Source organism: Phaenicophaeus curvirostris, chromosome 9 (assembly GCF_032191515.1).
Source record: "Phaenicophaeus curvirostris isolate KB17595 chromosome 9, BPBGC_Pcur_1.0, whole genome shotgun sequence".
Classification (NCBI taxonomy): Eukaryota; Metazoa; Chordata; class Aves; order Cuculiformes; family Cuculidae; genus Phaenicophaeus; species Phaenicophaeus curvirostris.
The window spans coordinates 15,960,318-15,983,760 of record NC_091400.1 but is presented as its reverse complement, the minus strand read 5'-3'; the positions used below and the strand labels follow the sequence as shown (position 1 = coordinate 15,983,760).

Here is a 23,443-nt window from a genome sequence, read left to right as displayed (position 1 = left end):
TACATGCAAAGCAGTGGATGAATAACATGTGTGTGACAAAGCTGACAGAGGGACTTTGGTCATAGCCTGACTTTTCCTTACCTGCTTAACACAGCTTATAATTTAAGTGGTGTTGGGGAGAAAAGCGGTGGCATGACAGAAAATACATGTAACCAAGTCAGCATGTGTTTGTCAAAGCTTCCCACCCCTGTGCTGGCCACTTTTTTTTGTCACACTTCTACTGTGGCTAAGAGTAACTTGGTAAACTAAACAGAGCCAGGATACAGACACCGGCATTGAACCTCAACCTCTTACTGTAGCACCATTTGGCCTGGGACAGCTAGTGAATTCCAAAAAAACATTCTTGGTCACAGTTTAAGCGTTAGCATGGACCAAAGGCAGGTAACTTGGTTGTAACTGCCTTGTTCCAGAGACAAAGATGTTTAACAGAAGGGATGCCACTAGACTGTACAAATCAGCAGCTGGATGTCTTTCTAGGTTCTTAAGCCGTTTAATTTACTAGTATTGCAAGAGTCTGCAAGTCCAGTTGAGTTTAGAGGCAATTATTTTTCCTGCCTTTGGAATAGAAAGCTACCAACACCATTCAACTACTTTTGCCGAAGTGTTTTATTATGGCACGAGTAGAAAAATACATTTCAAAATTACCAAATAAATCCCTTCATTAGCCCTACCTGAGCTCAAGCTTCCCCATGAAGCCTGCAAGGTGTACAAGAGGGAGAAAGATGCTCTCTCTTCCTTTCTGAAACCTTGAATTGGTTAAGTCAAGCAACAGCATTTTCCAGATCTGCTGAGATTAAGAAAACTGCATAATTTATATTGTGTATGTTCCATTTCATAGGCAGTATGCACTTAACGTCCTTTTGAGTAACATTATTTTACTATGCAGGTACCTATGTCAGCATTTTGATTACATCGTGAAATTATTAGCACCAAAATGCAGTCTTCAACGTTTTACAGGGGAAAAAAACCCAGCCCTCAGAGGTTGTGACTTCTACATTTAATTACTGTAAACAGCAAAGGAACGTTTCTGTTCTTCTGGACTAATTGTATTCGACTTTTGTGCTACAAATCTCCACTTAAAAAAGGAGTGGGCAGCAGATTAAGGGCAGACCACGCCAGTGCTAGCATTTATCGCGCCTTCTCACCAAATCTGACAAAACTCTATAGCAGAACTGCTCGGCAGTAACCCGCACCAGCAAGCTGAGCAAAGAAGAGCAAAGGAACAGCAACTTGAGACGACGGGAACTCCGTGCGGTGGGACTGGGGCGCTAGGACCCAGCGGCGAGCTAGGGGCGGGGCGGGGCGCCCCGGGCCCCGCCTCGATGCCGCGCGCGTGCTCACCTCCCCGCGCCTGCGCAGCGAGTCTGGCAGTGTCGCGGCTGCTGCGGATCCTTCCGCCGCGCCGGTCCTGGCGCTCCGCCCAGCGGCGCGTGCGGCGGGCGCGGAGGGGGCGGTGGCGGCGGTGGCGGCGGCGGCGGCGGCGGCCGGGCTGCGGCCCGGCATGGCTGGGCGGCGGGGTGCGGGGGGCGCGGCCGCCTTGGCTGAGGTGCCGGGCTGCGGCGTGGCGGCGGAGCCGGCCCGGGAGCTCTTCGAGGCCTGTAGGAACGGAGACGTGGAGCGAGTCAAGCGGCTGGTGCGGCCCGAGAACGTGAACGGCCGGGACACGGCGGGCAGGAAGTCCAGCCCGCTGCACTTCGCCGCAGGTACCGGCGCCGTGAGGCCCGCTGCCTGGGCCCGAGGGGGCGCGAGGGCCCGCACGGGGAGGCCTGGGCGCGGCGGGGCCTGGGCGGCTCCCGACGGGCGTCCTCTTCACCTCCTGTGTCCCTCTCGCCGGGTGTCCCTTGTTCCCTCCCGCCGGTTTTCCCGAGTTCCCTGGCCGCCCGCCCGCCCTCCCTGTGAGCCGCGGGCTGGCTCTGGTGCCGCCTGGGCTGGCGCTGGGGACGGTCTGAAGCGAGGTTTAGGCTGTTGGCGTGGGAGCTCGGACGGGTGGCCCGTCCCGGGCGCTGTCCCCGTGGATGGCAGCCGGCCTGCTCGCTTTTAGAATTTCACCCGTGAAGGATCCCTGCCGTATAACATCCTTTCCAAGCTTTTTGCGTTCTTACCTTTAGCGAATGGGCTTTGTAAATTTGGGGCTTAAATACGGAGACAGCTGACATCACAGAACTGCTTTCGCTGGTGACAGGCCAGGATATTGTATCCCACCTGTGTCTTGCCCGTTTTGATTTGATGGCAGCGTTAGGTGTATGACCCCAGGAGACAGCAGCTTTTTTTCGGCTAAATAATATGGATACCAATAAAGATGTTTTTGTCTTCGCTGAGTTGTTGTTGCAAAAGTTTCTAATTAAGGTGTACTTGTCGCATGCAGTACACTTAACAGGTCCAGGTTCCTGAAAGCCTTTTCAGGGCAGCTGCAGTTCACAGATTCAAGAAACAATCGACAAGAGAGTTCGGGAGACAACTGAAAATATCTTGTCAGAGGAAAACAGTTATGGACAGGAGTAGTCTGTCTTGACTTTAAAAAAAGAACTCCTGATCTGTGGAAAGCTTTTTCTTTAAAAAATGCATAACAATAAGTTCATGTAGTTGTTAGATTTATAATGTAAAAGAGGTTGGTGTGCAAATGGGAGAGGCCATAGTCATTGTCTACATTTGATACAGAGAAATTAATTGTTTCTCTCAAAAGACTGTAGGAGATGCCAAAAGTTTCCAGTTAACATGTATAAAATACTTGTGTAATCTCTTGCTCTAACACTCCTCCACTGCTTGAGGTACATTTATGTATGACGAGGTGCTAAGGGGAATGGTTTAGTGTTTGATAGGAATGGTTGGACTCGATGATCCAGTGGGTCTCTTCCAACCTGGTTATTCTATGATTCTATGAACTAGAACTGAAAAGTTCCATTGTAACCCATACGCCCACACTTCTCATATGCCTCTGTGGGTTTGTCACTGAAATGCTCTCTGGTTACTAGGTGGTTGCAGGACTTCTGCCTCCTGTTGAAGTTCTGTAGATGCTCTGTAGTAACACGTAAATTTGCTACAATCTGAGTATCACTGCGGTTGGCAAGTGTGTTTTGATTCCTTGTGAGGGAAAAACTCAAGACTTCTATCTCCACCGGGCTCTTGATCTCTGCAGGAAATAGTTTTGCGACTCAGGTATTAAAAGTGAGGAAAGCAAGCCTTGCACACATGGGTTACTCCTAGAAGGTTCTTGGCACGTTTCTCATACGTACTGAGATGTAAATCTTACCTCCCCTAATAGCCCCTGAGACCCAAGGTGATCATGAAACCTTTGCGGGGTTTCTGTATGCAGTGGCCTTTGGAATGTGAGGTGATGGGCATAATGGCTACAGGCGGAAGTCCTAAGTCATTCTAGCCTCTTGTGAAGATATTACAGAAAACATAGACACTGTTGGTAAATTTGTGGTCCTTGTTTATTTGCTGTTATATAAATGTGCAAAATATAGCTGAAGTTAAATAGCAGTAGCTATAGAATTGGCTTATAAGAGCAAATACTTTATTTATGACATATTCCTAGCTCCAAATGTACAAGTGGGTACATTTTTTTGTTTTTGCTGTGTACCAACTTGAATGACAGGTTTGTAAAAAGTGCCTCGGAATGTATAAAAGCACTTTTGGGCTTCAACCTTGATCAAATATTTATAGCCATTTTGGGCATCATTGAAAATAGGCATTATGAAAATCTCTAAATTGTGGTTGTATATACTCTCATAATAAATTTCTTCAACAGCAAATTGTCTCAGATAAACTTATGTCCCTAAGGGTTTTCTTAGTGGATCATTTCAAAGATGCAAACTTTGCCCGTTAGGTTAGTTGTTCCATCAGAAAGCAAATAGCCATGCTTCTAGTTTTAACCAGAGACCTGTGCTGCTGCTTACTTGCTTTTCTTCAAAAACAAGCAATGTGTTTCTGTAAAATACTTATTGTATTATATTAATTTTTTTAATAATATGAATTGTACATGGACTGGCCTGTAGCCACTTTTATCCTTACTGCTCTCAGGGCTTATCTGTTGGTCCATGCACATACTGCCTGTGGGTTGGCAGGGTATCATACAAAATATTGTTCAGTTTAATAGCCATGTGAAATGACTAAAAAAGAGATTTTGTCAGTGTTTTATTCTTTTTGTTATTTTTTGAAGAAACCATTGACTTGTGGGAGACCTATCAATATATTCATTGTTACAGTAATCTTGAATATTATTTTTCTACTGAATTTAATCTAATTTTTAGGGGTTTCATAAATAGCCTTAGTGTGTAAATGCCTTTTTAGTAAAGAATGCCAGCTGTGATTGTTATTTAAGTTTGTTGTTTTAATTTCTGTGAGTGGGGCAGGAAATTCTCTTATTCCACCCTGACACCTTTCCTCCTTTTATTGCTTCCAGGTTTTGGTCGGAAGGATGTAGTTGAATATTTACTTCAAAGCGGTGCCAATGTCCACGCACGAGATGATGGAGGACTCATTCCTCTTCACAACGCTTGTTCTTTTGGTCACGCTGAAGTTGTCAATCTTCTCTTGCGGCATGGTGCAGATCCTAATGCTCGAGATAATTGGAATTACACTCCCCTTCATGAAGCTGCCATTAAGGGCAAGACAGATGTCTGCATTGGTAATTTTCTCCCACTCTTCTTGTGACTGACTCATTTCTTTTCACTGTGAAAAATCAAGAACCTTTTAAAGACCATTTTTACTTTGAAGCTGTAGCTGATATAAGTGTTAAAACTAAAAATTTCTCATAAACTCCATTTCTTATGCCAGTTCTGTAAGAAATGAATTTTGAGATCTATTTTTGATAACTACCCGGGTAAAAAGGTTCAAATTGATGTCATAAGGAAGGAACTTCAGAGTGACATGATGGACCTAGATTCTCTGTTACTTCAGCCTAGACTCCTTTGCTGCCTTCTGCTGCTACTTACAGTGCAGTGGAGAGAACAAAACTGGTTTTAATAATGGATTCATTCTGCCACATTAAATTAGTTAAGGATAGGAGCTAAACTTCAATTCTATTGATCTCTTGTTTTGACTACACAGTTCTTAAGAGTTGGGAAGAGCCAGAAAGTTAGGTCAAGAAACTGATTTTTTTGATTGTGTGTTTTGTTCTCATTTAATTTATTAAGGAGCATATGTGGAGAGCCTTATATATTCCATTGCAGTTTCGTCTGCAGTATGAGTGCAAGGTGCCTGGACTGCTACTGCTGTATACAGTTTAGGGCATAGCCACTTGTGGATTTGAGGCAGCGTGCTCTGGAGCTGATATCAAGTAGTTTTTTGTGATGCCGTCTTTCAACTGAGATTGCCTCCTGCCAGCCTGTGATTGTTGTGTTTCTACTCTGACTTTCTCTCATAAAATGTGCCTAGGCATGTTTCAGTAGTTAAACTGTTCACAGATGACATTAAGGAATTTTGACATCAAAAATTTGAGAGGGGAAGGTAGGATCAGTAACTGAATGTTTCTTTTGTTGCTTTTGGCTTACAGTAATGATATGTCTCGTAAGCCTTGTCTTATAGAATTGCTTTCTCATGGAAAACTTTGGCATTTTGTAGTACTGCTGCAGCATGGTGCGGAACCAACCATCCGGAACACAGATGGAAGAACAGCTTTGGATTTAGCAGACCCATCTGCAAAAGCAGTGCTGACTGGTAAGTGATAATATTTAGATTATGTTATGATGAATAACAGTCAACTGAATGCAATGCAGTATTTAGGGATTTGTCTTTCTGGTATTACTTTTAACTTCTGTTTGGTTATTCTAAATAGAAATTCCTGTATGGCCATCATCTCAGTCATGGGTCATGTTCTGGCTAAATAGTTTATTATGCTAGTTCAGTAATGCCCTGTCAAATTTTTAGCACTTATATTCTCTGGAATTTTGGAAGAGAAAGATAAGTAGTGAACTTCGTGTATATTGGCATTTGTTTAATGACTAAAGAAAATCCCTTTTGTCTTCCAGGTGAATACAAGAAAGATGAACTCTTGGAGAGTGCCAGGTATGCATGTTTAGAAGATATCTGGAATTTAGTTATATTTTCATAATTGTATGTTATGAATATATATATTGGCTTTTGAATTGACATGCCACCTTGATGCTAAACATTAGCTGTTATCTGTGAATAAAGCTACAAAAATAGTTGTATGAATGCCTTTTTGCTTTCCCTTTAATGCTGACAGTACAGAACTGAAGGTATTACTTCAGATCTGCCTAACGTTATAGCAAGGGAAAATATAAAAAAAAAAATAAGCTATTAAAAACCGGAATGAAAATATTGATGCCTGTTTCATATCTTGTTTTTCAGAAGTGGAAATGAAGAGAAGATGATGTCTCTTCTGACACCATTAAATGTTAACTGTCATGCCAGTGATGGCAGAAAGGTACTTTTGTTTAAAACCTGATTTAAAATTACTTCACTCTTACATGTTTCACAGTTATTGTTTGACCAGATTTTATGAATGTTAAATTCAGAATCTGTTTTCTTTAATATATGTGGGAAAATAAGATTGTACCTCTGTAGCAGCTAGCTGATACTTTTGTTTTGTTTTAACTTTAAAAAGACCATGTAGGTATTTCCATTCTGGGAGCAGTAAACAAACACTCATTCAGTTGGAACTTGAAGCTTTTTCATAGACTCTTACGGCTATCGCAGATACACACATAGGCCTCATATTTGCCATACAGCCTAGGCAAGTTATTGCTGCTGTTTCAGGAACAAGCTGTTCATCACTATAAATAATGGTAAAGTAGCATGTGAAAAATGTTCAGAATCTCTATTCTAAAAAATCCTGATAGTCTCTTGGGTTCAGCCCTTAGCCTGCTGAAAGTTCAGATTATTGAGTATCGGTTTTTGGCATCCTCATTGTTCTCATTAAGTATGTGAACTCGTTCACTTAAGTTTTGTTCAAATTAGTTTCCCCGTTTAAGGCATTGTTAAGATGTTGGGGTCTTTGAAACACCTATGCATCTAAATTTTCTCATCTTTTAGTTAGGGGATTAATCCTTTGGGAACTCTACAAACCCCATTCAGTCATGGGTTTGTAAATGAAGAGGATAAGATTTTTCTTCACTAATTTGAAGTTCTGCCCTTGGTGCTACTGATGAATATCCTTGTGTGGGTTTGCTAGTAAAGATCACAGAGCAGTTATCTGACTGCTTTGTGGAGGGTGAGAATCTAGAAGAGAAGATTAAGTTTTGCCCACACCGTATTAACTTATTGCACTCACAGATGTGGATTACAGTCTCTGTTGATAATTTCTAAACTTAATCTATTGATTGTCAGGGAGCTCTCTCTGTAATTTAGCAGTCATTGTTTCTAATGGCCATCTTATTTCCTCTTTTACAAGGGACATGATGTGTCCCAGCAAAGTATTTATACTTATGGTAAGCTAAGAGAGAGATATGGAGTGCAGGACTTAAATCTGTTAAGAGGGCTTTTGTTGCCAGGATGTATTAGTGATAAAGTAAGTTCAGGATTTGTGTTTGTGGTGCCTGCTAGAGTAGTCAGTAAACGATGAACATAGTTATCAAATATCTGATGCAAGCACTGTTTTTTTTAATATTGCAAGTACTTTAGGGACTTCAGCAATTGGTACTTTTAACAGGTTTTGAAAAATTGAATGTACTATCAACCCTTGATTTTGTGTTACTGATTACTTCTACATTCTGTCATTTCAGTCTACTCCTTTACATTTAGCAGCTGGGTATAACCGTGTAAAAATAGTACAGCTGTTACTGCAACATGGGGCTGACGTGCATGCTAAGGATAAAGGGTAGGTCCATTTTTCCTTTGTGCAGAATAAACAGAATTTGTTAAAAATTGAGATGAAGTAAAGACTAATAATACTATTTTAACCATGAAGAATTTCTAACTTGAGGCTGTTATACCGTCTTTAACCTTCCTGTTACTCCAAAAGTGCAAAGTATACAGGTTTAACACTTGTGAATCGGTAGGATCCAAATTGAGCTGACCATAGAACATGCTGCCTTTTAGGTATTATTTTTAATGTAGTATGTTCATACACCACTGTGAAGTCAGCAAATACTTTAGTGATTGAATCAATCTTAATTTTCTTTCTACTTTTAGGTTTCTATGAATTCTTTTGCAAAGGATGTGATAAGAATCAAAGAACTGTTTCCCAGAGGTTTTATTTGGACTACATGTTTAAGCATTTGGTTGTCATGTCAGGAAATGTAGTGAAATATAGACATGCTAAATTTATTTAGTTACATAAAATATAATGAAAAAACTGTTTTTAAAATGTGTATTAATGTACATTAAAGATTACAGAAAGCAAATTTATTCCTCCTTTTTCCAAGGATTACTTCACAGCTCCATAAATAGGTGCCTAATCAGACAGCTCTAATTATCCACTTGAGGTTGGAGTTCACTTTTGTCTTTTCTCCCTTATGAGCCCAGAGTGAAAGAATTAACTTTGTGCAGTTTCTCACTTCCTCCTAAGACCACTGGGTACGACTGTGAAGCTGGCTTTAAAACCTTTTTAGCTCTGCTATTACTGTATTGTACAGTGACTTAAACATTAGCCAGTAAGAATTCTTTAGTTTCCAGGGGAGAAGATAATCTTACAGCAATGTTCTTTTGAAGAAGTAAATAATTGCTTTCACTCCTGAAAATCCCCTGAAGGTAGTTCTTCCTGCTTAGGGTTCCAAGTCTGAGTGGAACCATTTAATTTGTAGTAAGACAGCGCAATTAATTTCTCATTTTCTGATTTTAAGCATTTAGTGTTCTGAAAAATGCTGAAGGGATTTTCTGGATTCTTCTCAACCTCATTTGAACATCTCTGATAATGCTTTTGTAAAATGTCCAAGGTGTAGCATAGTGCTATTTGCAATGTTATAGATGCATTTGGAATCAAGATATATGCACTAAGGTAAGCAGCCTCCTTCTTTTTCTCCTCTGTAGAGATTTGGTGCCGCTTCACAATGCCTGTTCCTATGGTCATTACGAAGTAACAGAGCTTCTAGTAAAGGTTGGTTTTTGAAGAGATTAAATTGCTTAATACTAAAAAAGAAGAGTTTATAATAGACTAATGCAAGTTGCCTATTTTTTTATTTTGTACTTAGATTTACAAAACTTAAAGAATGCTAGATTGCTTTTGCTCTACGTGTTAGTGACTAAGCTGGAGTCACAGAATCTTCTGCTTGCAAGGAAGCTTTTTCCTTATAAATGTGCTTTCTGTTTTTAACTCTCTCTGCTCCAAAGTTGAATGTTTTTGTACCACCAGGTAAGTTCTTCTTATCTCAATCTTCCCATCCTCACCTTCCCAAAAAAAAAAAAAAATCCAAAATCTGAGCGATATTGAGTGTGACAATAGAAAAATATGGAAGACAGAGTATTCATAGGTTTTTGAAAAGAATACTGGTAAAGTTTGTAAATTTTTTTAACATTAGAGAGTAATCAGTGTTTTGAGGGAAAGAACTTTACAACATCAAGTCTGATGCTGAATTGTAGCCTTCACCCGTAAGAAAGAAAAATGTGTCCTTTTTTGTAATGTCAGTGAACTCTCAGAACTGAAGTGACTCATCTGAATTATGTTAATCTTGAAGTTGCACATTAAACTAGTGGCTCAAAGATGTGGCCTGCAAAATACCTGTGAGTGTTGTCTACCTAGAGGCTTTTGAACTGTGCCTGTTCTGAGATGCTACAGCATATCATGATCATTAAAACAGCTAGGAGAATCTTGTTAGATAGCTGTAAATATTTGTATGCTCAGGGAACAGCTGCTGTTGTTCTCTCCTGTATGTCTCAGTCTCCACTAATTCCATGTATTGTTTAGCAAAAATTAAATAAAAAATAATTGAAATAACCATAATTTTAGTATGTATAAACAGTCAAGATCCTTTTGGTTTTTACTTCAGAAACCAATTGTAAATTGAATCTTTACAGTTGTGGTACTAGACAAAAAAAATAAAAAAAGAACAACCTTCTTGCCTAGACACTGCTATGTGTCTTAATTTTTAGGCTACAGTTGTGTTTCCTGTTGGATTTCTGCTCCAGTGAATCTTGAATTGTATTTCGCAAAGCACTACAGCTTTAACAGGAGCAATGGGGAAGGGCGTGTCCTACCAGGCTTGCTTACAGACAGAACTCAGGGGCCATACAGAATGTTACTGGAGAAGAATTACACAGATATTAAACATCCAAGAATGGGACTTGCAGAACCTTGTACTTAAATATTTTTAATTTAAGTTAACTTTGAGTGGCCACCTCCTTCTGGGTATCTTGGCATTCGTACCTCAGGTTGTATTCACAGAACATATATTTATGTCAGTGCAGCTGTTAACTCTAGGCTTCTAGAGGAACAAGAAACAGCAGCTAATTCAAAGGTGATTTGGAGTATATGAATTAGGCTCTTTCCAATTTGAGTTGTAGCAGGGCTACTCTCCTTTTAGAGATGCTGGAGAGAGCCTGAAGAGAGTCACCTACCTTCAGCTTCCTTGAATGTACCTGTGAGACACTAGAGGACTAAAAAGTGCAGTGTGCTAAAAGGTTGTCATATTGGAAATGAATCTCTGGAGAATATCTTGGATACAGTTTGTATACAAGCATTGATTTTTATTTTAACAGTCTACTGCATTAAAACTAATAAAAAATGTCTTTTTCTAATGAACTGATATTGATATTGCATCTTTTTTACCCCTTTCCCTTTCAAGCATGGAGCATGTGTTAATGCAATGGATCTGTGGCAATTCACCCCTCTGCATGAAGCAGCTTCTAAGAACAGGGTGGAAGTATGTTCTCTTTTGTTAAGTTATGGTGCTGACCCAACACTGTTGAACTGTCACAACAAAAGCACCATTGATTTGGCTCCAACACCCCAATTAAAAGAACGATTAGCATGTGAGTATGAAGTGAGATCAGTTCTACAGTTATAGATTGTAATGCATACTTAGGTTCCCTAGGGAGTGACCTGCTAGGAATCAGATTTGGAAATTTCTAAGCAGTTGTGCAATCTTGGACAGGAAAATTTACTGTTTATAATATGAAAATGCTAGGTTTTCTAAATGTAGACATTTAAAATAAATTGTCAGTTTTATAGTCACGTGATTGTGATGGGTTTTGTAGCTTTTCTTCCCTGAATACAAGGCTTCCCTCATGACCTTGCTGGTACACATCCATTTACCATACTTACTCCTGTAATTTCATCAAAACTGTTGAAATACTCATTTTTATTCCACTGTGCTTAGAAGAAGAGAAAAAACATAACTGTTTAGAATGCCAGATATGTTTGAATATGCCACTCTCACCAAAAGCTCAAAGAAATTGATGAAAGGCATTGATTTTTGTAGAGCAAACTTAAGGAATTGGAAAGAATGCCCTCAAATTCTGTCCTTGAGCAGTCAAACAATAACTTTTCTGGGACATATACAAAAATGATCAATAAAGAGCTGCATTAGACTTTGTGTCAGCATCTAGAAATGGGTTTCTGAAAAGGAGTGGAATCAAAAACAGTGGTGAGTGAAACGGATCTTGTTCAGCCAGTTTGGATGTCTCTGGTTTTGGTATAGAAACAAAGTGCAATTCATGTAGTGTTTTGGCCTAGCTAACATGTTCTGTCAAATTATGTAAAAGCATAGTTCAGATTTGGAAATGTCTGTGCCATGATCTGCTGAATAAAATGAATATTTTTATGTAACTGAAAGAAACAATCCTCTTGATCCTTCTTGAGTTAAGGAGTATAACCTTCTGGTATGTATTTTTCTTCTTTTAAAGATGAATTCAAAGGTCACTCGCTGCTACAGGCTGCAAGAGAATCGGATGTAGCTCGTATAAAGAAACATCTTTCTTTGGAGACAGTGAACTTCAAGCATCCTCAGACACATGAGACGGCATTGGTAATAGCTCAGGATTCATTAATTATTTTGCATGTGTTGTGACTGATAGTTTGGAACTAAAAATTTCAGCGTCAAACAATGGAATTCAGACCAACCCGGAATATCCAGTGTGCAGTTTAATAGATTACATTGATTAATATTTTGTTCTTAGGGTTAACGTTAAGACTAATCTAAATTGCCTGTTTAATTTAGGTTGCTTAATTTACTGTTTTACTATAGAATAGTTTTAAGCAACAGCGTATGTATATTAGCCTTGTTTGTAAAGCTTGATGGTTTTCAGCAGTTTTTAGAGAGGGAGCTCTGAAAAATACCAGAGTAAATCCAAAAGCCGGTGTGTAATCTCCCAAATTGATAACCTTCTAAATGGGGAGGTGGGGATTCTGTTGACTTTGCGCACAACCAGCTCTTAACTGCCAGCTGATCGACAAGCAGTGAAACTGGCTAGTTGTTAATGCTACAGTTTTTTTAATGTTCTCAGCACTGTGCTGCTGCATCTCCATATCCTAAGAGAAAGCAAGTATGTGAATTGCTGCTGAGGAAAGGTGCCAACATCAATGAAAAAACAAAAGAGTGAGTGGTTACAAATTAATACTTCTAAGCTTTTATTTAGAAGGTATTGCAAAATACATTTTGAATAATTTTATTTTTTTTTAAAGCTTCTTGACTCCTCTGCATGTGGCATCAGAAAAGGCTCATAATGATGTTGTTGAAATAGTTGTGAAACATGAAGCTAAGGTATGACTTATGATTTATACTTCTGTTTGTTCAGGTATTACTAGTCTGTAGGATTTTTTTTACCATGAGAAAGGAAAGCTGAGTAGATAGGCTTCTCTAAAATCATTCAGTTTGGAGGGTTGAGTTTTATAAACTTAATACGTAGGGCATCAGTCTGTCAGTCCAGCCCTATACATTGAGATATCATCGTTGTTTTGTTTCTGTTTTATCAGGTGTGAATGTAGTTCTCATAGTTAACTTAAAGCTTGTAGGGTGTCTTATTCGATGCTTCATTGTCCAGCAGCAGTAATGAAATGCTTAAGACAAAGAAAGAAAAAAAAATAGGGATATATACAAACAACAAGAAGCTGGACTGAACTTTAAAAAACAAGCAGACTTTAGCTAATGTTGTATTCAGTAAAAATAACAGTGAAGTCAAAATCTTAAATTGTAACACAGTGTTTACTTAAAATACACAGCGTTGAGTTCAAATTTCCACAAAAAGAAAAAGTGGAAAGGAGATGTTCTCTGTAATGCTTGAATCCTCCAAAATTATGAGCTGAATCTTTCTGTCATGGAAGTTTGATACAGCTTGACTACTGTTAATTTTCCAAAGTGGTGATCAAAATCAGAGGAACAATAGGTAATACCTGTAACCTTTGGGTGCAGAGCTTTAAATTGTTAAGTGCACACGCAGAGTCCTCAATCTGACGGACCCCAATAAGCCAATGTATGTAAAAGCTTTTCTACATGTGGACACCGAGGATTTATGCTACCATGAGCAAAATAATGGGCTACTTCTGCATATGGTAAAATTGCTGTAACTGTTTATTTATGCTGGATTATTTGCATGCCTCTAAAAGGGGGATATTCTTCCTCCGTAAATGTAGCTATAACTTTATGAGCTGCTTTTCTTTAAATTTTATCATTTTCCAAAGCTCATGACATCTCAATACAGTGAATATGTTTTTTAAATTAAAATAAGAAGAATACTTGTGAAACTCTCCCATTCAGCAATGAAAACGACTTTAATACTAAGTTTTGATGGTGGTATTCCTTTGTATTATTTTTAGGTTAATGCATTAGATAATCTTGGCCAGACCTCTCTTCATAGAGCAGCACATTGCGGTCATCTTCAGACATGCAGATTGCTTTTGAGTTCTGGGTGTGATCCTTCCATTGTGTCTCTGCAGGGCTTTACAGCCTTACAAATGGGTACTGAAAGCGTGCAACAGCTACTACAAGGTATAACTGATCTATTCAAGATCCACTTCTGGGGCAATGTGGTGCTTCATTTTACGTGCCATTTCAAGTAGTGTCAAGAAACAGTAGGGAACCAAACCACCAAAAAAAAAAAATTAGTACTTTCTACAATAGACAGCACTGGGTTGTGCAGTTCTTATTCCATAGGTCACTCTAGATGTAGTTAAACTGTATCATTTACTCTCTAGAATTTAGCTACACAGTTTGTCAGAGATGAGCAGAATGTTTCATGGAATAGTCATCTGGAATAACTTTGGAAAAATCTTGATGTAGGGAATGGGGAGTCTTGTAAGGAGAAAATGAGTTTAAAGGCAGAAAATGGCTGCTTTGCATTTGTGAGCAGAGGCAATGGCGTATGTGGATTTTCAAAAGTAAGGTTAGCACCTTATGCCTATAGGTAAGCTTCTTGATATAGTTTAATTCTGAAACTGAAATAGTTTAGTTGGTTCCGCGCTACTTCAAAAAGGATAGGAAGTATGTTGCTAAAGGCAACTTAGCTCGGTGTTTGCAAATAGCTGCAGTTATATGTAGACAAGTTTTGCCTCTTCTTACTATAATTGGTTAACTTAAATAAGTGAAATCCTTGAAATATTCAAATGTTTTCCTGTCTTAACAATTTCTTTCAACTATTTACACTTACCTGTCATGCAACCTCTTTTATTTTGCAGAAGGTATCCCGTTAGGTAATTCTGATGCAGATCGACAGTTGCTGGAGGCTGCAAAGGCTGGAGATGTGGATACTGTAAAGGTAAGCTTAAACCTGTCCTAAAAATAAGAGGGAATTAGATCCTAAACCATAGTTTCTCAAGGCAAGCAATCAAACAGCCCTTCACTGACTACTTTAGAGTTGTGATCCATCTTAAAACGTTTGTATTGCACAAATATTAATGGCAAAATTTAGGGTTTAGAAGAAGTTGATCTTGTATAAAACGCATAAATAAGAAGTCACAGACGTGGATTTGGGAGGGGGAGTATTTTTTTATTTTCCTTTTTTCTTGGGACACAATTGTGAAAAGTAACGCCTCTATGAAAAAACAAATGAAATAAATTTTAATGAAAGCAGTTTTTAAAAGATTATGTGTATAACAACATTTATGACTAAATTAAGCAAATACTATGCATAATGATATATGTTGTGTTTTGGGGATTTCACAGAAACTATGTACAGTGCAAAGTGTGAACTGCAGAGATATTGAAGGGCGTCAGTCTACACCACTTCATTTTGCAGCTGGATATAACAGGGTGTCTGTTGTTGAATATCTTCTTCAGCATGGAGCTGATGTACATGCAAAAGATAAGGGGTAAATACTCATGTATTCTATTGCCAATTGTAATTGCCGATGTCTGTCAGCTTTTCGGTATTGCTAGCTGATAAGCATCCAGTCTTTCTTGAGACGTTTGATTTTTTTATTTCATGGAAAGTTCTGTTAGAATGAAGCTGTTGAGACTGTCCACAAAAAGATTTTTCTGTACTTGAGCATCAAGGACTTCTCTAGCCCTGTGTTTTGTACTTCTCTTCAGTGCCACTGCTGATTGCATTTTTACCATTTTCAAGGTTGATTGTCTTACTGTTTTAGACTACTGTGGAAAATTTAAAAAAATTATATATTTGGGGTTGTTATGGCTTGATTGTCAAAAGTGCACTGTGTTTTAAGTTTATATTGTTTTGTGAAAACAGACTCAATTTTTAAAGAATTTTTTTTCTCTTTTTTTAATTATTTCCAGAGGACTTGTCCCTTTACATAACGCTTGCTCATACGGTCACTATGAAGTTGCAGAACTGCTGGTTAAACATGGTGCGGTTGTCAATGTGGCTGACTTGTGGAAATTCACTCCCTTGCATGAAGCTGCAGCAAAAGGAAAATACGAGATTTGCAAGCTTCTCTTACAGGTATTACATATGCTGTGGAGAGATTACTTACTTACCTTTCTTGTTCAATCTGAAATGTTATTCAATTTATTTGAGAAATTGGTCTGTGGTTTGTGGCTTCTAAATGATTTTAGTTCACTGTATGTTTTCACTCAGACGCATACTATTAGCGACTATGTTAGCCTTTCTCACACAGTAAATGGAAGGTGCTCTCTGAAGGATTTGAGCATGTGTCTGAGTAAGGCATAAGGTGCCTAAGATGCAATTTGTTTTTTCTACTTAATTCCTTACCACCTGTTTCTGATGTGTACAGCATGGAGCTGACCCAACAAAGAAAAACAGAGATGGAAATACTCCTCTAGACCTTGTTAAAGATGGTGATACTGATATTCAGGACCTACTTAGAGGAGATGCAGCTCTACTAGATGCTGCAAAGAAAGGTTGTTTGGCCCGAGTCAAAAAGCTGTGTTCACCTGACAATGTCAACTGTCGGGACACACAAGGAAGACACTCAACACCACTACATTTAGCAGGTGAGTGTTTTAAGTAACTGGTTTGATCAGAGTTAATATTTACTATGGCTAAACTTTGTATGTCTAAGCAAGTTTAAAGTGTAGCCTCCAGCTAGATGATTCCATATTTTCTCTTAAAAAAAAGTATTTTACCCATATTAATTCTACATTCCTCTTCTGAACTGTTTAACTGTTACAAATTTCGTTTCCACTCTGTCCAGCCAAATAGGATCTTTTATTGTTTATTGACAGAAGTTTTAAAACCAGGTGTTCTTAAATGGGATCAAGCTGTCTTCACTAATAGATAATACACTGTCTTCTCTGGGATTGACAACTTTCAAGTAATTTAAGTGAATTATTACTTCTCTGTTGCCTGTTCAGGATGTTGTTTTAATATGTTCTGTTTATTCTGTCCTTTTACAATCTCTCAGCTGGTTACAACAATTTGGAGGTTGCAGAGTACCTGTTACAGCATGGAGCAGATGTGAATGCACAGGATAAAGGAGGTTTGATACCTCTGCATAATGCAGCATCTTATGGGGTAAATATCTCACACTTCATTTGCACTTATTTGGCTGGTATTGATACACTAATTGTTTTTGTGGAATTCCTGGATCTTTGTGCTTGGATCAAGTCTTTAATCAAAACAGTTGGAATACTTCTCAAATTCAGATGTTTTTCCTTTGGATTCCCCTGGATTCGTGAATCTATTGTAATCTGTCCTTTTTTTTCACAAAAGAAGGAATCTTAACTTTTCATTGGTGTGTTATAGGTGAGCAAGAAACCACCTTGGTTTAATACTTTAAAAAATATAATTAAAAAGTAAATGTATTCTAAGAAAATTCAGAATTAAGGCTACAGAGAAGGATCAATTAAATTAATATACTGTGGTACCTTGGAATTTAACAGGTGTTTTTCTTTTCAGCATGTTGATGTAGCGGCTTTACTTATAAAGTATAATGCATATGTGAATGCTACAGATAAATGGGCTTTCACACCTCTGCATGAAGCAGCCCAGAAAGGAAGGACACAGCTTTGTGCCTTGTTACTGGCACATGGGGCTGATCCTACTCTGAAAAACCAGGAAGGACAAACGCCATTGGACCTGGTCACTGTAAGTGGTGGGGCTGCTCTTGAGATGTGGCAGCTCATCTAAAAACTCTTTTGAAAGAAATAAGTAGTAATACAGCAACTTCTGTAAAATTTTAAATACTGTGTTTTCTGTGGTGCTTATACATGCCTGGTAAGTGAAGTCAGTAAAGTCTTTATAAACTTTCTTTAAATATTTCCTTACTCAAGACATCTTATTTCAAGATGGAGTGGGAAAACAAAACACAACATCAACAAAAGAAATTCAAAGCTACACCCAGAGTAACTGTTTAGTTTCATGAGTTTTGGTTGCCAGTAGAAGCTTTGGACGTTTTTCCTAGAAAATTAATTCTATTTATTTGTCCCTGTAGTTTTTTAGAAAAATTGAAGTCATCTTTTTTTAATCTTATTACTGTTTTTATTCATAAGCATTTTACAATTTCATGTATGTTGTTGGCACAAAAGGCCATTTGTCAACTCCATTGTAAAATGCATATTTTTCCAATATGTGTTTATTTTGTGTATACTTAAGAAATCTGGAGTGATGATAATGTATTCTAGGGGAAAAAAAGGTTGTATGGAAGTGCTCCTCTGTTTTAATAAGTTGTTTTCTGCTATTTAGGCCGATGATGTCAGCGCATTATTGACAGCAGCAATGCCTCCGTCTGCCTTACCCACTTGCTACAAACCTCAGGTTATAAGTGTGTCCCAGACTATGGGTTCTACAGCTGATTCCCTGTCTGTTCCATCCAGTCCATCCAGTCTGTCTGCTGCAAGTAGTCTTGACAACTTGTCTGGTAGTTTTTCAGAACTGCCTTCTGTTGTTGGTACAAACAGTGCAGAAGGAGCTACTGTTCTGGAGAAAAAAGAAGGTGAGGCTTCTCAGTTAGAAATTAATAGAATTTTCTACTGTACAGCAAGAAGAATACACAAATGTGAAGTTTCCCACATATGCACACAGTTACTGTGACATATGCAGTATCCTTGTTTCTTATGAAGTGATGAATGAGAAACAGAAGTCTAGAAGTCTTGACCTGTGCTTTGCTTTTCGACCTGACTTGACCTGTGCTTTGCTCTTTGACTTGTGCTTTAGTCTAGAAGTACTTTCCCCTTATAGAATCTTCGCTGTACAGAACCAAGATGGTAAATGTTGTTTTAAAAGAGAAGTCAAATGTCATTTGGCTCCAAACCAAGCAGTATTTTACTACAAACTTTATCTAGTTTCTGAAAGGCTATTCTTAGATCAGATATCTTGAAAATGTTACTGAAGACGAAGAGTTTTTCTGTTGTTATTGCCACAGACAGTGTGAGATGTGTGTACTTTATTTTACAATACACGTATAAACGTTCGTTGCAAATTTTACTGCTTTGTTCTTGCTTGGTTTCAGGTGTAGATTTTAGCATAAATCAGTTTGTGCGGAACCTTGGCCTCGAACATCTAATTGACATATTTGAGAGAGAACAGGTAAGTAGCTGTATTTATTTCCAGATACTCAGCTAGAAAGCAAGGGAGTAAGTACTGACTGTTTAGAGTAATGTAATGAAACAGATTTAAAATGAGTGAATGTCAAAATTACTGGAATGAAGGAGAAAGGATTGTAACTGTGGATTTTTTTTTTTAATTGATACATTATATATATTAAAAAAAAACCAACTAGGAGTAATTCTGTCCATATGAATTTGAGAGTATAGGTAGTTTTCCTTTCTGGGGATATAAATGGTGGAGTAAATAAGTAATAGGTGTTGATTTGAAATTTCAGGGTTTGTTTCTCTTGGCTTGAATACATCTAGAAAATTGTATTTCTCAATCAGAAACATGATCCTTACAAGCAACAATAGTTAAACAATTGTAGTTTTAGTTGTAGCATATTTTTGAAAGATGAAAGTTCAAATAAAACAGTTGAGTATAAGTAAAGTGCAGGAATAATACACTAAAGTCTCCAATGCTTACTTCTTTTTGTACTTTTTATCTGAACTATTATGTGGTATATTTTCACTGCCTTTGGCAGCTGTTCTAGTCTGTTTATGCTGTTGTGCAAAAAATGATGTTGCCTTCATTATAGATAACGCTGGATGTATTGGTTGAAATGGGACACAAAGAATTGAAGGAAATTGGAATTAATGCTTATGGCCATAGGCATAAAATTATTAAAGGAGTTGAAAGACTCATTTCTGGACAGCAAGGTATTTACTTGTTTCAGATTATTATGTAACACTGCCTTTATCTAATCCATTTTTATAAATGCTTTATATTATTCCAAATTGTATCTCATTAAGAGTTGAAAATAAAACTTGTCCTAGAAAATGGCACTTGAAATTATAAGAATGTCTTCTGACTTGAAACATGAGTGCTTCTGTTTGTGCTGTGAATTGCTGTGCGTTACTGTGAATCTTGTCATCCTTCCTCTCTCAAGTTTGTTTATTTTCTTAATGATCACTGTTTTGTGTTTACTTAGGTAAAGCGTAGCTCTAGTGCGAAATGATTGTAAGCTTTTTGAGGTAGGAAGTATTTAATTTCACCAGAACGCTCTGGAGAGCAGAGCACACTCTATTGATGGGTTGGGGCCTGTGATGTACTTTTTGTCTGGATTCTGCCAAAGAATATTCTCAGAATGCTAGCAGAAATTCTTATATAAACTTCTCTTTGGAGGCACAGAAGTGTATTTGTAGTGAACCAAAATTAACATAATTGCCTTGTTTAACAGCTTCAACTTGTATTGAAGTTTATGCTAAAACCTCTTTATTTGTGTAGCACTGCTGGGAACAGTGCACTTTGTCTCTTACGCAGCCATAGTTAAATAAAAAAGCCCAAATCTTTTTTTTCCTCCTTGTCTCACTGAAACATCGCTTACTGTTCTGCTGTGTTTCGTAGAAATGGAATGAATTATTTAGAATTGGTGGGATTTTTTCCCCCTTGAGACACTATCTGCAAATTCTCATTCTGAAGTCTGCACTTAGTAGTAATGACAGTTACAGTCTCAAGCTCTAAATAATCTGCTACTTAAGACAGTATTAACCAACTCTTAAGATAATACTTTTCCTACTAATTACATATTTATAAGCAAATCTTCATATTTTTTTCTTGAATGTTACATTGTTTTTGACAGATTCATTGAATACTTTGGATAGAAGTAAATTTTAAAATGTCACTTCATCTAATGTCCTGTTTGAGTTCTAAGTTTGCACAACCAGTAGTCATATATTGGTTTTGCCTTCCAAGTAGGACTGATGTATTTTGAACTTGCATGTGTTTGAACATATTTTAATGTTTGTACATATTTTAATATGTTTGTGCATAGACAGAATGTCAGACATCTAAATCCTTCACCATTCCCACTCCCATTATTTCTGGACTCTTTCTGTCTTGCCATAAAAGGCCTGATATTTTCACTTGTAACATTAACCACAGACAAGTGCTTAAACTGAATATTTCAACAGCTCTTAATTTTTTTTTCCTAGGGTGGGGAGGGTTGTAGTCTGGTTGTTTTGTTAATTTTCTGTCTTGCCCTTGTGCTTTTGCACTCAATTAGGTTTGCATTGGCGTTTTGCCATCTATTCCTGAACACAATATAACCAGTATTTCAAGGCTAGAAGGGTATTTGTGGACAAGCTTTATTTAGGTGCTTTCCTCTGAGAGTTTCTTGATCCTGAACACACTCTATTCCAGTTGCACACTGCTAACATGAGGCTCCTGACTGCAGATGAATCTGTAATTTCCCTTTTCGCCATGTTATTCCTTTCTAGAGATATTATGACAGACCCAGCATCTAATTCTGCTCCCTGCTATTTGTCTGGGAAGGCCTCGGGCAAAAATATGTCTGATACACGCTGTCTTCTTATTCTTATGTCTAGTAATTACATTCCCATTATTTGCAAATAGTATATAGCGTATTCCTGGTAATATATGGGTAGAGGTTATAAACAGATGCTGGAAAAGTTTGTTTGAAACTGAGATTACTTAAGGGATCCCACTTTGACATCTGCAAAAATGTTTGTGGCTGATGGAAAGCAATTAAAGTCAATAATCTCTGCCTGCCTTAGTAGGTTACCTCTTCATCTTGTAACTGAGTTTTGAAAAAATGGTCCCTTTAAAAAGAAAAATCTCTTGCTGGTTATCATTCCAAATCAGCAGTCTTAAAGCAGTTTATGAAATTGTTGTTTTGTTATATTCACAGGACTTAACCCCTACCTGACTCTAAATACTTCTGGTAGTGGAACAATTCTCATAGATCTTTCCACTGAAGACAAGGAATTTCAATCAGTAGAAGAGGAGGTATGCCTTCCTTCATAGCGTCTCAGTATTATTGTTGTTTCCACTAAAGAAGTAGGTGAAGAACTATTGCTAGACAATTTAACAGTACAGTAAACATCTCTAAGCCTAAGAAAAACATGCATAAGGATACTTCAGATTTCCAACTTTAACAGCACCAATTATAATCTGTGTTTGTGAAGTCTCTTAATTTTATTACTGCTTGTAGTATTTTTAAAACTTGTAGTCTGTAGACAAGCTCTTTGATATAATGTATAAATTCTATGCTGCCAGTTAGCATACCATACTTACATTCACATTCTATGCTTGTCTGTTATACAGTTTTAAGTCACATCCTTCCAAATTGTCATAATCACAGAGGACAAAATTCTGAAGAAACAGTATTCTAAAATTGGTGACAGTCTTTTTTCAATTTGAAAAATAGACGCGAGCTATTCACATAAGTTTTTAAAAAATTAAGCCTGTTCATGTGCATTCACAAAATTTGGCAGTACTTCACATATAGTCACTGCCTAAAAATTTCTTGTATGATTTTTTTAAAGACAGAATTAGTTCTTTAGATAGTGGGAAGAATGTTTTGAATGTGTTCTGAAACAAATGTACCCTCCTTAAAATTCTCAATCTTCAGATGCAGAGTACTGTCCGAGAGCATAGAGACGGAGGACATGCTGGTGGAGTCTTCAATAGATACAACATCTTAAAGGTAGCTGTTGAATTTATGGTCGATGGTTACACCTTTGCAGTTTTGACTGAAAATAAAATATCCATAAAATGTTCCACATTTGTTTGTTGAGTTCCATAATATGTTACAAAGTGGCATTCTGAGTTGTGCACTGGAAAAAGGTCATCTTCTAGGGCAACTCAAGATTATATGGAAAAAATGTGTATGGGTTATAGTCATTAATACATTTTTATGAGAAATTGAAATAGAATGGCTTGAGAGAAGACTGCAGAATGTTTGAAGAAAAATAAGGTCTTACAGGAAAAAAAAGAAATTTTCTGAGGGAACGGCAGGGGAAAAATCAGTTAGAAGTGAAAGCAAAACTCTTGAAGCGTGGAAGTAAGGGCACCTATTTTGGCCTGATTTAGTGCCTTAGTAGCTTAAAACACCAGACAGTAGGCAACTGCTTTAAATACTTTAGTGGAATTTTGGGTTATGTTCATATTTGGTTTTTCCCCTGGAAAAACTCATTTTCATTAAAATTATAGAGATTTTTATTTGCCAGTAAGCATTACTAAGTTTTATTCTGAAGTAGTGTTAACTTCCCCAGTAGAATTTGCTCTATATTTACACACACAAGGCTTTGTGAATGCCTAGCATACCCCTGCAGAGAGTGTCTCATTTGCTTCCTTGTAAAAGTGTTCTAGAAATCTTCGTGGAAGATGCTTCTTAATTCACTGGGTGATGTTTTTACTAGCTATTTGACATCAAGCTGTTCAAAGTGATGCTCGCGTAGAATTGTGACCAAGCCTGCTAAATTTAAATTCAGAAGTATTGCTCAGCAGATATGTAAAATTAATTGATTCTTAATTTGAGCACAGAAATATGATTTACTTGTGCTACAACAGTCAACTTCTGCAGGATGACTTGGAGAATTTGTGTTTTGTTGAGTTCTAAGGAAAGCATTCTTGTTTAAGTGGCAGTCTTAAGTGTAGTGCGGTATAGCTGCTGTAAGTTAAAACATTTGTCAAGTAAACAGAAGTTTTCAGTTTCAGGGCAGAACTTACATTTTGACTGTTTCAGATTCAGAAAGTGTGCAACAAAAAACTATGGGAAAGATATACTCATAGGAGGAAAGAGGTCTCTGAAGAGAATCATAACCATGCTAATGAAAGGATGCTGTTTCATGGTGAGATA

At 37.7% G+C, this 23,443-nt stretch overlaps 1 protein-coding gene across 2 annotated transcripts in view; it reads left to right on the top strand.

The window, feature by feature from the left end:
* The first annotated feature begins 1,501 nt into the window (after nt 1-1,501).
* The window catches only part of TNKS2 (tankyrase 2), a 30,853-nt gene continuing 8,911 nt past the window's right edge, over nt 1,502-23,443 (top strand). Inside the window, exons 1-24 of one of the 2 annotated variants that reach the window (XM_069864323.1) lie at nt 1,502-1,703; nt 4,406-4,630; nt 5,566-5,661; nt 5,973-6,009; nt 6,316-6,391; nt 7,689-7,783; nt 8,935-9,001; nt 10,686-10,872; nt 11,746-11,867; nt 12,346-12,437; nt 12,524-12,602; nt 13,655-13,826; nt 14,513-14,592; nt 15,000-15,145; nt 15,570-15,735; nt 16,028-16,247; nt 16,658-16,767; nt 17,152-17,340; nt 17,938-18,187; nt 18,704-18,780; nt 19,379-19,499; nt 21,491-21,588; nt 22,214-22,288; nt 23,330-23,435. In XM_069864323.1, coding sequence (XP_069720424.1) covers nt 1,502-1,703; nt 4,406-4,630; nt 5,566-5,661; nt 5,973-6,009; nt 6,316-6,391; nt 7,689-7,783; nt 8,935-9,001; nt 10,686-10,872; nt 11,746-11,867; nt 12,346-12,437; nt 12,524-12,602; nt 13,655-13,826; nt 14,513-14,592; nt 15,000-15,145; nt 15,570-15,735; nt 16,028-16,247; nt 16,658-16,767; nt 17,152-17,340; nt 17,938-18,187; nt 18,704-18,780; nt 19,379-19,499; nt 21,491-21,588; nt 22,214-22,288; nt 23,330-23,435 — 3,088 coding nt within the window. Of the gene's footprint in view, nt 1,704-4,405; nt 4,631-5,565; nt 5,662-5,972; nt 6,010-6,315; nt 6,392-7,688; nt 7,784-8,934; nt 9,002-10,685; nt 10,873-11,745; nt 11,868-12,345; nt 12,438-12,523; nt 12,603-13,654; nt 13,827-14,512; nt 14,593-14,999; nt 15,146-15,569; nt 15,736-16,027; nt 16,248-16,657; nt 16,768-17,151; nt 17,341-17,937; nt 18,188-18,697; nt 18,781-19,378; nt 19,500-21,490; nt 21,589-22,213; nt 22,289-23,329; nt 23,436-23,443 lie in introns of both variants that reach the window. The other variant, XM_069864322.1, reaches the window with a different exon arrangement.